A 12718-nucleotide genomic window follows, 5' to 3' on the forward strand; every position below is an offset into this window, starting at 1 on the left:
CAGGGTGTCTGGGCTCTCCCTTAGAGATAGGGTGAGAAGCTCGGTCATCCGGGAGGGACTCAGAGTAGAGCCGCTGCTCCTTCACGTCGAGAGGAGCCAGTTGAGGTGGCTCGGGCATCTGGTGAGGATGCCTCCTGGACGCCTCCCTGGTGAGGTGTTCCGGGCACGTCCCACCGGGAGGAGGCCCAGGGGAGACCCAGGACACGCTGGAGGGACTATGTTTCTCGGCTGGCCTGGGAACGCCTTGGGATTCCCCCGGAGGAGCTGGCCCAAGTGGCTGGGGAGAGGGAAGTCTGGGCCTCTCTGCTTAGGCTACTGCCCCCGCGACCCCGGATAAGCGGAAGACAATGGATGGATGGATGGATGGATGGACAATCTGCAGCCAGATGGTTAGTAGTAGTTCTTTTTTCCTTTTTAAATTACTGAGCATGTATTTTTTTCTTCAGTTTGAGCATGCAGGAGGCTGTATCTGAATTCTGAAATTCATTACTGTCCCCACTGTATTAATGTCCTGAAGTCCTAACAGTTATGAGAGTTTAATAGAAAGGACATCTCTTTGTGCTTTCCTGGACCTCACTTCCCATTTCAAAATGTAAAAAAAACACTCCCTATTTGGCCTACAGAAGCTGCCACCAGTTTTAGTCATTTCAACTTTCATAGAAGCTTGGCTTGGTAAAATTTGTAATAATTTTCAACTTTCACTACTCTGATGAAAACATAAATCAGAGCTCTAATAATAAAAATATGTCTGTTCTGTCATGGCTCAGCTAAAAAAAAAAAAGATTCTCTGATTTGAAATAATTTGTCTTTGAAGAATAAATTTTCCATTTCCCTTTATGGTACAAGTTCTTAGCTGCTCAGATTTAATGGTTTTTAAATCAAGGAACTGCAGATGAAACTTGCATTTTCATAAAATGTTCTGTCAAAGCCTTGAAATACCCTGACACTGACAGAATAATGTCAATGTAAAAATATGTACAGGGTTCACTTTTCACCTAAGTGTTACTCTGAGTGACAGAATGACAGTAAAATATGATATCAGTCAGTACATAATGAATGAAATGAAGATTTATTAGTTCTGCCTTCTTACCAGACAGGAAGAGAGCCTTATCCACTGTGGACTCCTCAGCAAATCTGATATGGCAGAAATTTTTCTTGCTCTTGCGTATAGCCGTGATATCGCCACACTGTCCAAAGACCTCCATAATGAGCTGCTCGGTGGCGTTTTCTGGCAGACCACCGACAAACACTGTTTTACATCCTGGGGGGCGTTCTCTTGTGGCTGGAGGGGGAAGGTCTGTTCAGAGGTGATAGGGGAACAGAAAAAACTGAGTTACAGCACGTGTGAGATGTCTTCCATTCTCAAATTATGCGCTTTAGTCTGTAGGTGTCTGTTTGGGTACGAGGACTGGGTGAGAGGTTTGTATCTGTTGTCAGATTATTTCAGGTACTAACCAATAACAATACAGGACTGTGTTAAAACCGTGCGTTAAATTTACACACAAGCTTTGAAACTGAGGGAAGAAACAGAACATCGAGAAGAGCTGACGAGCAGATTTAAAAAAAGTGAAATTAAATTCTGAGTTATATTCTCTGTGAAGCTAAAAAAAGTACGCACAATGCCAAGAATTGCTTTTATTACAAATTTTGCCACCACAAGAACCAGGGTGGATTTCTTGGATTTTTAAACAAAAGCAGAAAAATGTGGATTTATTTCTAAATAATGCAAGAAAATCGACCAAGCAATGATGCACTGCAACCCAAAAAGAATAAAATAATTCTATTTATATTTCTATCTTCAGTACAAAACATATACCACCAAACTTTAAAAAAGTTGCGACATTGTGGAAAATGTAAAAAAAACAACAACAACAACAACAAAAAAAAAACAACCCCAGAATGTACAGACACTAATGCAACCCCATACCATCAGAGAGGCAGGCTTTTGAACTGTGCACTGATTCCCCTCCTCTTTAATATCGGGGACATCTGTGGTTCACCAGAAGAATTTTAAATTTTGACTTATCCGACCACACAACATGGTGTTCACATCTGGCTTCTTCTTTGCCTGATAGAGCTTTAAGCAGCATTTATGGACGACACGGTGAAATGTTTTTTAGACAAGGACTGGTGGAAGTGTTCCTGAAGCCATGCAGTGATGTCCAGAACAGAATCAGAGCTGTTTTTAATGCAGCGGCCCCTGAGGGCCCCAAGATCACAAGCATCCATATTGACTTTCGGCCTCGTTCTTTGAACTCAGAGATTTCTCCAGATTCTTGAAATCTTTTGATGATATCATGAACTATAGATGATGGGTTTATCAAAGTCTTCCCGATATTCCATGAGGAACATTATTCTGAAATTATTTCACTATTTTCAGACCCAGTTTTTTGCAGACTGGTGAACCTTTGCCCATCTTTAATTCTGACATTCAGCCTCTGTAAAATCTTTATTTATACCCAGTCCATCTTACTGACCTGTTGCTAGATAACCTTATTTAAATCAAAATGCTCCTTCAGTTGTTTCTTATTCATGAAACTTTTACAGCCTTTAGTTTTCCTGCAAACAGGAGCTTTCGATCTCCAGTGACCAACTAATGAAGACAAAAGTCATCAAATAGTCCCTTTAAAAAGCATCTCTCTTCAGAATAAAAATAATAAGGGTCACAAATTTACAACACTTAAAATATTATTAAGAAATCTGTATGAAAACTTTCACTCCAAACCCGATTTTAAAGGTTGATTCTGCATAATTCAATTAGGTCACATTTAAACCACAGCACTTAAGACTTAAAGATAATAAAGCTCAAAGCATGAATAACTTTGAGCAGTATGTTCAAATCTGTTTTTGTTAGATAAATGGTAAAATCAAACCATCCCTGGCATGAAAATGAAATCCTTTTGGCAACAATGTGATTGCAAATCCTCTCATGTGGAAGGTTCCCTGCACTGCAGAAATAAATGCAGAAATCATTTATTTAACACAGATGAGTGTTGACTGATCTAATCTCCAATAGATCAGGCTTCTCATCCATGATGAATGTGATTAGTAGGGTCTATGAGGAGTGAACCAAATAATCGCTGGAAAGCTGAGGATGCTGTATTTCTAGATATCTGCTAGAGAAAGGCCTTCAGTGCATAGCTACTGTTGCTCCCATCCCTATACATCTCAAAAATTGGGTTGATTTTGGTTTGATAACTCGTGTAGCGTGCGGGATGAGTGGAACAGATTTGATATCTTTAGATGCCTTGTTTAAATGTGATCAAAATAATTTAAAAACTTAGAAGTATTTAGGTGTATTCATCATAAATATACACCCTTTGCCCAACATGTCTCATTTTCTTCAGGAGAAAATAAAATACAATAAAGGATGAGGTTTCTTTTTTAGCAAAATCACAAACAATTTTCCAGTACCTCAGAAAGTTAATTTGGAAAATAAAAAATTCAATGTTAGAAAAAAAAGGAAATCTTTTTTTTACCCCCACATTCAACTATCGCTGTATCTTTGTGTGTTCATTTTACCATCAGAAAAATTTCTCATGAATTCCTGAACTGACTTTAATGAAACTTTCAGAAACAATTCACATCTACAACTTATTAACTTCTGGAGTCACCTCATTTCAAGATGGCCACCACAGCTGAATGAACTTAGCAAACATAAAAATGGCCATATCTTAGTTAAAATTACAGTTATTGAGCTAAATTTAGTGTGGGAGTCGCTGAGAGACATCCTCAACGCAACTCTGAATGCAAGATTTTCAGATAACACACGAGATGGGGCTTAACGTCATTTACAAGGTTTGACCAAAACAGCTTTAAGTTTGTTGCTTCGCGTCATAAAATGATCCTATTTTAAAACTTTGGCATAAAAAGCTGTAGCAATAATGCTTTATTTTGCACTGTTTTTCTCTGTATTCACAGGTTGTACATTATAAATATTTCAGCATGTATATTTAACTACTCTTCACTCAACAGAAGATTGACTGATAGCTTCTTCTTTAGTCCCACCCTCATCTGTAGTAAAAGATCTGAGTCCCAACAAGGAGACTGAAAACAACCTGGAGGGGTTTCTCAGCAGGATGGCAGATTCAATTCTCCAAAACAAAATAAGATGCTCGACGAGAGAAGATGCAAGGAGTGAGCTGACATCGTAACTTTAAATTCAGCTCTGTGTCTGAGCGCTTAGACGGAGAATTTATTATTAAACTGGAAAGCCAGACAGGAACACAGTTTGAAAGCAAAAGGTGGAATATTCAGAAAGAAAAATAGCTTTTTTTTTTTTACATAGGCATCAAGGATTTTAAAGCTTTGACTTTAAACAATAAAGAAATCTGCATCAGCTATAGCTACATTGTCTTTTCCTAATAAAATAGCCATCACAGAGCAATAAAAAGCCTGATTTATGACCAAAAAAATATTATCAGCTTGTAACCTCTCCTATCAGAACTACTGGTACTTCCACCTAAAACTCTGTTTTGGCAAAATTTGTTCCCTAATCTGATCCATCCCTACCCTTTACTTTCAACCTTGACTGCATCTCTCACACTTTGACACAAAGGCTACCAAAATACATCCCATCTATCTACTTGTTTCCTTAAAATGTGACTACTGAAGCAAAATGTTGACTGAGGTTTCATTCCTTGACCTGAAGAGTTGGTGGATTAAACAGGTTTTGATTTGAGATGGACTAAAAAAAAAAAAGAAAAAAGAAGGTTTAGAAAAAAGCTTGCGAAAGCAAGAAAAAGCTTTGCTGGCAGATGCAACAAAAAGCTCCAAATTAAGTGACCTTTTTGGTCCACGAGGGAGGACAGAGAGAGCAAAACAGCTGCATCCTAATGTGCAAAGCTGTAAATTAAACAACAAAAAAAAATCCTTTTTTGATGCAATGGAAACTTCTTTTTATTTTCTTTGATAATTAATTTGTAACTTATTAAAGTCAGAGTGGAATAATTTCACCCCCTCAGCTACCTGCTGTGCTGAATCCCACTGTTACAGCAAAATACTCTTTTATGCAAATGCACTAGAAACAAGATCCGGATGAACTATTCATGATTTCCAGATTACAATAAACACATTATATCACGCTAAGTACGAAACATTTGTGAATGTTCCAAGTGATTGCATTTGCATGCAAAAATAATAAGCAGGTAAAACCTGAGGGAAAGACAGGCAGGAAGAGGATGAAGGAAGTGTTTCTCCACAGCATTTAATCTGGAAAATATACACTAATGCAGCTACAAGAAAAAGAAAAAAAAAAGTAATGTAAGGTCCAAGATAGGAAATGCACATAATAAGAACATTTCCTTATAATATATGTATTTAATTTTACTTAAAAACACTAAAATTAGCTTTATTAAGGAACAATCATTTTAGCATTAAAGTTCCTAAAAAATAACCCAATAACTCTAACTCTAATTAATTATTTAAACACATAACTTCATTGTTTTAAATCCAGGAAGGTTTGTGTGCAGCATTTTCAGATATAAATCAGTGTGAGTTTATTAAAAGGGCTGGGATGAGCTTTTATTACTTTTTGGTTTAGGAGACTTTAAATGTCGCTGAAAAGCAAACAAGTCGCCTGATTTCCGGTTCAAGCCCACCTGAGGGAGTCTGTTGCGTTCGAGGTCACTGATCCACAGAAGAAAGGTGATAATCACCTATCACTTCGACTGGATAAACACCTTTCCATGATGCAGGAAGATGCCACAGCAGGGAGGTGTCAACCACGAAAGAGCTACAAAGTTTAAAATTACCTACACTTACTCACACTCAGGTGAACATGCTTCAGCAAGCAGTGATCTGTGTACCTCAGGATTTCCGCCACAGTCGTTGTTGACTAATGAACTTGGTATTTGCTTTTTCCTTGTTGGCGTATCCCATTTTTAATTCTCAACTTGTGAAGAAGAAAATCAGATATCAGTTCCAATCCCAGACGATTTACAACTGGCTGCAAACGGATTCCAGAGACTTTTTAACACCAAAACAAACAGCCCAGGTGTGTTTTAACTTCAATTATTATCCAATTTGCAGGTAAGTAGACTTTGCCTATGTTTAACAAAGGACATTATAAGTAAACCTCAAAAAATGCTTTAATCTTTCCAAAAATAATAAAAAATTTTTCCTGGACTATTCTTAGAACAGAGGTCCTCAACCATAAGATCAGGGCCCAGTCCTGATCTTTAATTAACAGAAATAGGCAAAAGAGTTAATAAAATATCTATATAAATATGTTCATACAAACTGGTCTGCAGGGTATTTTATTATGATAAATGAAAGCTTTAGTTTGCACCTCTTTCCTGTATTTGACTCAGTCGCAGTTATTTTCCACATACTAGCCAACCTTCAAGCTAAGCCTAGCAAGAATGAGTAAAATGTAAAAAAAACAAACAAAGAGAAATTTGTTTCCCCCACTAATCTGTTAAAAAGCTGTCTTTTATGAAACCGGCCCGTGCCGTAAAAAAGGTTTGGTGGCTGCTGTCTAAGAAGACTAAATAAGGGACGTTGGTTGATGTCCATCTTGACAATCAAAGTGGTTTCACAAGTCTAATGTCAAGGATAAGGACATTAGAATTTATTCATTTTTTAAATGAGTAGTAGAAGCAAATAAAGTTTAAACGTGGTCAAATTTTCAAGAAAGGGAGGACTCAAACAAAAAAGCGGAGGGCTTTTCAAGGATGCACATGGTGTGTTCGGGTGATGCACACTGACAAGACAGAGAAGGGAGAAAGCACAAGAGCGAGAAGGAGAGCTTAAGGGGCTGCTGTTTCTCAGCTAAAAGGTCAGTGAGAAGGAGGATGCTGCATGTGGTGTCAGCCGGAGAGCGTGCAGCCAGAGGGTAATGACTACTTGTGATGGACACCATATGTGCAACCTGGTTGTTGAGACATCAGTGTTTTCCCTGTGATATTTGCTAAAAGCCTTAATGCAGCCAACATCAGTGCTGGCTCCCCTTTGTACCTCAAACACCACGACTCCCCAAACCATTTGCAAACATTAACACATCTCCGACTCAGAGCAGGAGTTCTCCACTTTGTGACGGGTGATCTCACTGGGTTTAAACCAGTGAAGAGTGTCATCTCTCATCTCTCTGTTTATTAATTTAAGTTTAAAAACAAAGAGACTTAAATAAAAATAGTATAATAGTTGTAGAAGGTTGTAAGTAGGCCCTTGTTTAATTGTTTTATTAACACTGGAATACTTTAACCAGTGATAGTTGGGGATGCAAGTCTGTAGCTCCTCATGTTTGTGTAATTTTAAACAATTTCAGCATCAGGTTGTGTAGTTTGGCTGATTTGAGTGGAGGCCTCACGTATGGAGCTTATAGGCTGGTTTAGTTAAAGTCCTGATTTGTTCAGAAGAAAAACAGCCCTGATTTATTATCTGGCAAAGGTTCTGAGTTAGCAAAGATGATGTTTAACAAAACGTGGATATCTGCGAACCATTTCTTAAAAACAATGACAAAATTCATCACTTTGATTTAAACTCTACACGTCCAAAGATCTCCTCACAGCTGAACTTGAGCAAATAACTGCTTTCTTTGTTTGCTAAATGAGTTTTGCATGACAAAAAAAAAAAAAGAAACGCACTAAGTAAAGAGAGGTAGCTTATGCAGTAACAAAAATGCATCATCAAAGGCATTCTCAGTGTTATTGTGGAAGAGCCAAGATTAGAAACTCTCATTAAGACACTCAACCTAAAGTATCATGAGCCTGGCTGCAGTTTCACTTTCTTCTTTAGAGAAGGAACAACCAGGATTGTAAATTTCAGTGAGCAAATAAAGGCTCAAAATTGTTATACAGGATATTTTACTAACAGTCACATTCTGGACTTCTACATTCTTTACTTATTACTGTTTTTTTATTTAATTACTTGTTAATGGCTTGTTTTTACAAACCTAATCAAGCAGAAAAAATTGGTTTTGAAGAGCCCTTTTCAAATTTGCTTGTTAGAAGCACTTTTTTCTTGCATTAAACTTTCTTTGTTAAAGATTCCAGGAAATTAGGTCACAAAAAGAAAAACCTGAAGAATGCAGCTGCAATAAAAGTTTTGCTACATTATTGTGCTTCACAATTTTTTCCTTTTAAAAATCTGTTTCAAACAAATCCAAAAGAGAATATTTTTGAGTCATCACTGTGACACATTTTATGCAATACTCTGCCAAATCTAGAATTTAAACAGTTATTTAGAGCAGATTAAGAAAGTTTACCAGACCCAGAAATAAAGGCCACTAGAGTCAGAAAAAACTAACATAAAATAAGCCTTTTTATTTTATTTTTTAAAAATCTATCTGCAGTTGATTTAGACGATTTTATGAAAATAGTCACAATGTACTATAATTCAGTTGTATTGCATATTGTCTTGAATGTTTTGTTTTTATTTACAATTATTATTTTGCACCTACTTTGCATATAGGTTGAAATATTGATTATCCATCATCATCTGTGTTCCCCTCTCCCCCACCTGTCTGCCCTGACCTACGGGGAAAACACACAACTTCAGTGAAACACACTAAAACCATGACATCCTCACAAATCAAGCTAATGTTGCAACTACATTCATTTCATTTGACGTGAAATAGCTGGCATGATGTCTGCTAAACAATCTGATTTGGCAAAACAAGCAAATTGTGAGAGTTTTTAAGAAAATGGACCTAAGATAACCCAACAACAACAAAAAAACCCACTAAATAAGTTCTTTGTCTGATCTCTTGGCCTCTTTGTGCAGGCCCAGGTGACCACAGTGATCAGTACATGAAACCTTTTCTGTCCAGGTGAGACATGTAATCTGAATTTGTCCCAGTGACCCGAAGGCGAAGGACAGACGTGAATTAGAGGTCGACTGATGCTGAAGTTTAAATGAAGTTTAAACAGACTGAAACAGGAAAAAAAGCTAATTAACTGGTAAACGAACCGCAGTTTGTGTGGGTTTAGGTAAAAATTCCCTACAAATTCCCTTAATTTCAACAGTTTATAAAAAACATCCTATGAACCAATGAATTTAAACTGACTTTTCTAATTTAAGGAAGCAATAGCTCTATTCCAAGTAAATATCCTGTTTAGAACATTTTACTATAAATGGTCCATCTTTCTTTTCAGTTTTTTTTTCTTCAGTCTGTTCACCTAACAAAGTAAACTAAACAACTAATGCAGCAAAAAGTAATTATACAGTTAAATAGCTGATAACAAGGGTTGGTATACATGGTTTTCAAGCCCCAACTTTGCCCGGAAAGTTAATACATAAAAGAAGTCTGTGACCTGGTTTTGTTCTGCCTCCTAACAGGACTAATTTTTCTTCAGAGAGGCAGTGAGGAGCTGCAGACCTCAGCAACAAAACTCAGAGGGTCACAGAGCTACACCATCAATCCACCGCCATTATAATATGAAGAAGTTCCCCCTGGGCGTAACACATGCCAATTGTCTGCCTGTTAAGTTACTTGACTTTCATGAGAGAAATCAGGTCCAGATGGTTTCGCTTCAGTGGTGGAAGTACATGGTTTTGAGATTAGGTGTCTTTTTAAAGAGTGAAACAGGAACAAACATATTAAGAAGGACTTTAGAGTCAAGAACAGGGAGTAAAGAACTGGTGAGACAAAAAGAACAGAAAGAAAGTGGAAAGTTGGAATAAAGATGAAAAACAATGACTAAAACGATCATAAGAAGCCCCTCTCAGGCGGTTGTTGGTTCGAGCTGTAACTTGTCTGGTCTACAAGTCAAATACTCCTCACACACTGACTTTGGTCAAAAGTATTTCATCAAAAAATGTGACTATTACAGGCATGATAACCAAGTCTGAAACATCTTAAGTCATATTTTTTAGTATCAGAGCAGAAGAATAATTCTGACAGACTTTAAAGTTGTGAGGATTTTTTTTGACAACCTGATTCTTTATTTAGCTTCAGGGTGTTGATGCTTTATTTTTTTCTTTACTCTCCAAAACAAAAAAAAGATTAAAAACCATATGCATATGCAGTTACTTTTAATAAGCTCATTATACAGTACATGCACTTTGCTCTACCGGTTTATACGAAACCAAAAATGCACAGGTGAGCTATAGAATATCCTAAAAACAGCTTCACAGGTCAGGTTAGAAAACACTTTCTCACAGAAAGCACGGCCACATGTTTGGTCTCTTAGGGATATTATAAACTCCCAAAACGCAACAATGAGCAGACTTTGATTAAGTTCTACTCAAAGATCACCATATTGTTTGTTTTAAAACAAGAGAAGAGGGAAAGAAATTAAAAACAAAGGTGATGTCAATCAAAAGACCCCTAAAGCTTTGCTCCTTGCAAAGAATAATTAAGACTTAAATATACACAATGGCCTTCACAGAACACTAATCAAACTTTCAGCGACTCGCCCTCAAGATTTCCACAGTTTGCCTGTTATAATACTTTTAGCACAGAATAAGTTGGAAAATAAAAATTTTGATAAAAGTCTGAGACAGGACATCTCATGAATACATAACCTTAAACCACATCAGAGATGAATCACTCAAAAAAAAAAAAAAAATGTGTCTGCAATAACTCATACTGTTTATTTTTCCCAGTATACAGTGAATTTAGAGCAGATCTGTGGGGCAAGGCTATAAAATATTTTAACTTTAATGACTAGTTATTAAAAAAAGGATAGCATTTTTTAAAAGACAGTTTTCTTAAGCTAAAATGTCAATGGCTCCTAAAATGTCAAGTTTCCTGTTTAATATTTTTAAAAGGTAATGAACTAAATAATTGGACGGGTCGAGCATCGAAACTATTTCAAGACCTCCTCTAGGACTTGTTGGGTATTTATTTATTTATGCTATTTTCTGAAAGAATAAGAGTTCAACAGCTACAGAATATATATTGAACGGACCTTTAAGATGTCCCTTTATTGGAATTTTGTTTAGAAAATTGTTGGGTCAAGCTGTTTGCCTTCAAATTCCCAATAAAACAGAGCTGGATACTCTCAGTGGTGTAGAAATCTTGTTTTTTTTTGATGATATTCTGGTAAAAGCAAAGCCTCGGCTGGTTCATACAGAATCAACATGACATTATGACTTACTGGGATTGGGTGGGAACAGGGTGCAGCTCTTGCAGTGGACGATCTCCTTTATGACGGGTACGTCCTGGGAGACGGGTGCAGGCACCATACTGAGGCCAGGCATCAACGGGTTCATGGGGGTAATTCCAGCCATCATGCCCAGGTTAGGGTCAAAATCTAGACGATGGGGAGAAATAAAAATACAAATCAAAGAGTAATTCTTGTCTTAGAGTAAAGTAACATATGGAGGAGGATCACCTTAAACACAAACTTGTTTTTAACAGCTGAAGTCTGGCCAAATATCACTTCCACCCAAACAAAATCTAATACGCTGCACTTTACACTGTGTGCTTATTCCCTCTGTGAATCTTCAGTCAACATCAGTGACACCCCAGCAGCGTACACAAAATGGCATACACAGCCACTCATAAATAAATCGTCTCTTAAACAACATGCATTTTTAAAGAAGTTTTTACTGAGTCACTATTTCTCTGTCACCCCGGCTGTTTGAATGATGAACTTGCAGATAATGTAGTTGGTTTTAAAACCTGCAGAACAGATAAGATTTATTTGCTGTATTGATTTACAAAGTGGGCTGTGAAAACTTGGACTCAAACATCGAAGAGCAACGCTGGCATCTATAGCCACCACACACTTCAATGTGCCCTTGTGTCCCCGTAAGGAACTTTCTGAAATGGAAATGACTCCACCCGGCACCACAAGCTCCAACATCACCTGCGGAGGATTTTGGAGTTGACAATTACCCCGCAGGGCGCTTAATGCTTATGTGCCTGTGTGTAAGCATGCAGGAGCACTGCTCACTAAAACAAATTCTCCACTAGAGATTATAGGCACACTGTATGTGTGAAAAATTGTGCCAAAATCCATCTGACACACAGCGAAAAAGGATTTTACATAATTAGACATTTGCTGTGAGACAGTCGATGGAATTTAAATTTTGACATAAAAAAAGCTGACTTTAATGTCTTTTCCTTAGCTTTTATATACATTTTGCTCCTGTTGAAATTAGATTCAGTAGAATTATATGTTTTAAATCCAGAAAAATTATCTGTATGAAGCTAATGTGACTGTACTGCATCTTTCTGAGTGACTGGCTAAAACTGTATGTAAGTTATCCTTTTATTTTATGCTGGTGGATTTTGTTTGTGTGTTTACTACATTAATTACTGTCTTTTTCTTTAAACAAGGATGTATTTTCAGTCATAAAAGACAGTTTCTTACTTAAACAAGGCTTATATCAGGACCCAAGTTGCAATTATAAAAGGAAAACTTTCCTTTCTTCTTCAATATACAGTACAAGACATATGTTAAGGCACTAAAAACTAAAAATTCCCTCCTAACTTTTGAAAATAAGCTTGTCTTTAATGAGCACTTTCTTAGAGTATTAATTGGGATAAACTTAATATGCTTCCCGTCAAACTTTAGTTTCAATGCCGCTAATGCTTTAAGAGGTCCAGAAATAACACTGGACCTACAATTATGAAACATGCCCATACAAACTCAGAACCTTTTTAAAGTTTGTGCCACTAGTATGTTAAAAAGAGTGTGTTGACTGTGACAGACAGAAGGTTCTCACTACGTGTTTCATTAAAAAAAAAGAGTAAAGTAAAGCAGTTTTTGATGGTCGAGGTTAAAGACTGAGCATCTTTACTGCAGGTCTTATTTAACTGCTTATG

The 12718-nt window shown here is 37.0% G+C and overlaps 1 protein-coding gene and 1 long non-coding RNA gene across 4 annotated transcripts in view; one reads left to right on the plus strand and one right to left on the minus strand.

Moving 5' to 3' along the window:
• Positions 1–12718, minus strand: part of enox2 (ecto-NOX disulfide-thiol exchanger 2) — a 153765-nt gene that overhangs the window by 28669 nt on the left and 112378 nt on the right. For all 3 annotated transcript variants that reach the window (XM_017408434.3, XM_017408436.3, XM_017408435.3), the window contains 2 exons: positions 11043–11198; positions 1091–1297 (listed from right to left, as the gene is read on the minus strand). In XM_017408434.3, the coding sequence (XP_017263923.1) occupies positions 1091–1297; positions 11043–11198 (363 nt within the window). The remainder of the gene's footprint in view (positions 1–1090; positions 1298–11042; positions 11199–12718) is intronic.
• The window catches only part of LOC119617348, a 29389-nt gene continuing 22403 nt past the window's right edge, over positions 5733–12718 (plus strand). Inside the window, exon 1 of the long non-coding RNA XR_005233584.1 lies at positions 5733–5995. This is a non-coding gene — a long non-coding RNA (uncharacterized LOC119617348). The remainder of the gene's footprint in view (positions 5996–12718) is intronic.

This window comes from Kryptolebias marmoratus, linkage group LG9, assembly GCF_001649575.2.
Source record: "Kryptolebias marmoratus isolate JLee-2015 linkage group LG9, ASM164957v2, whole genome shotgun sequence".
Classification (NCBI taxonomy): domain Eukaryota; kingdom Metazoa; phylum Chordata; class Actinopteri; order Cyprinodontiformes; family Rivulidae; genus Kryptolebias; species Kryptolebias marmoratus.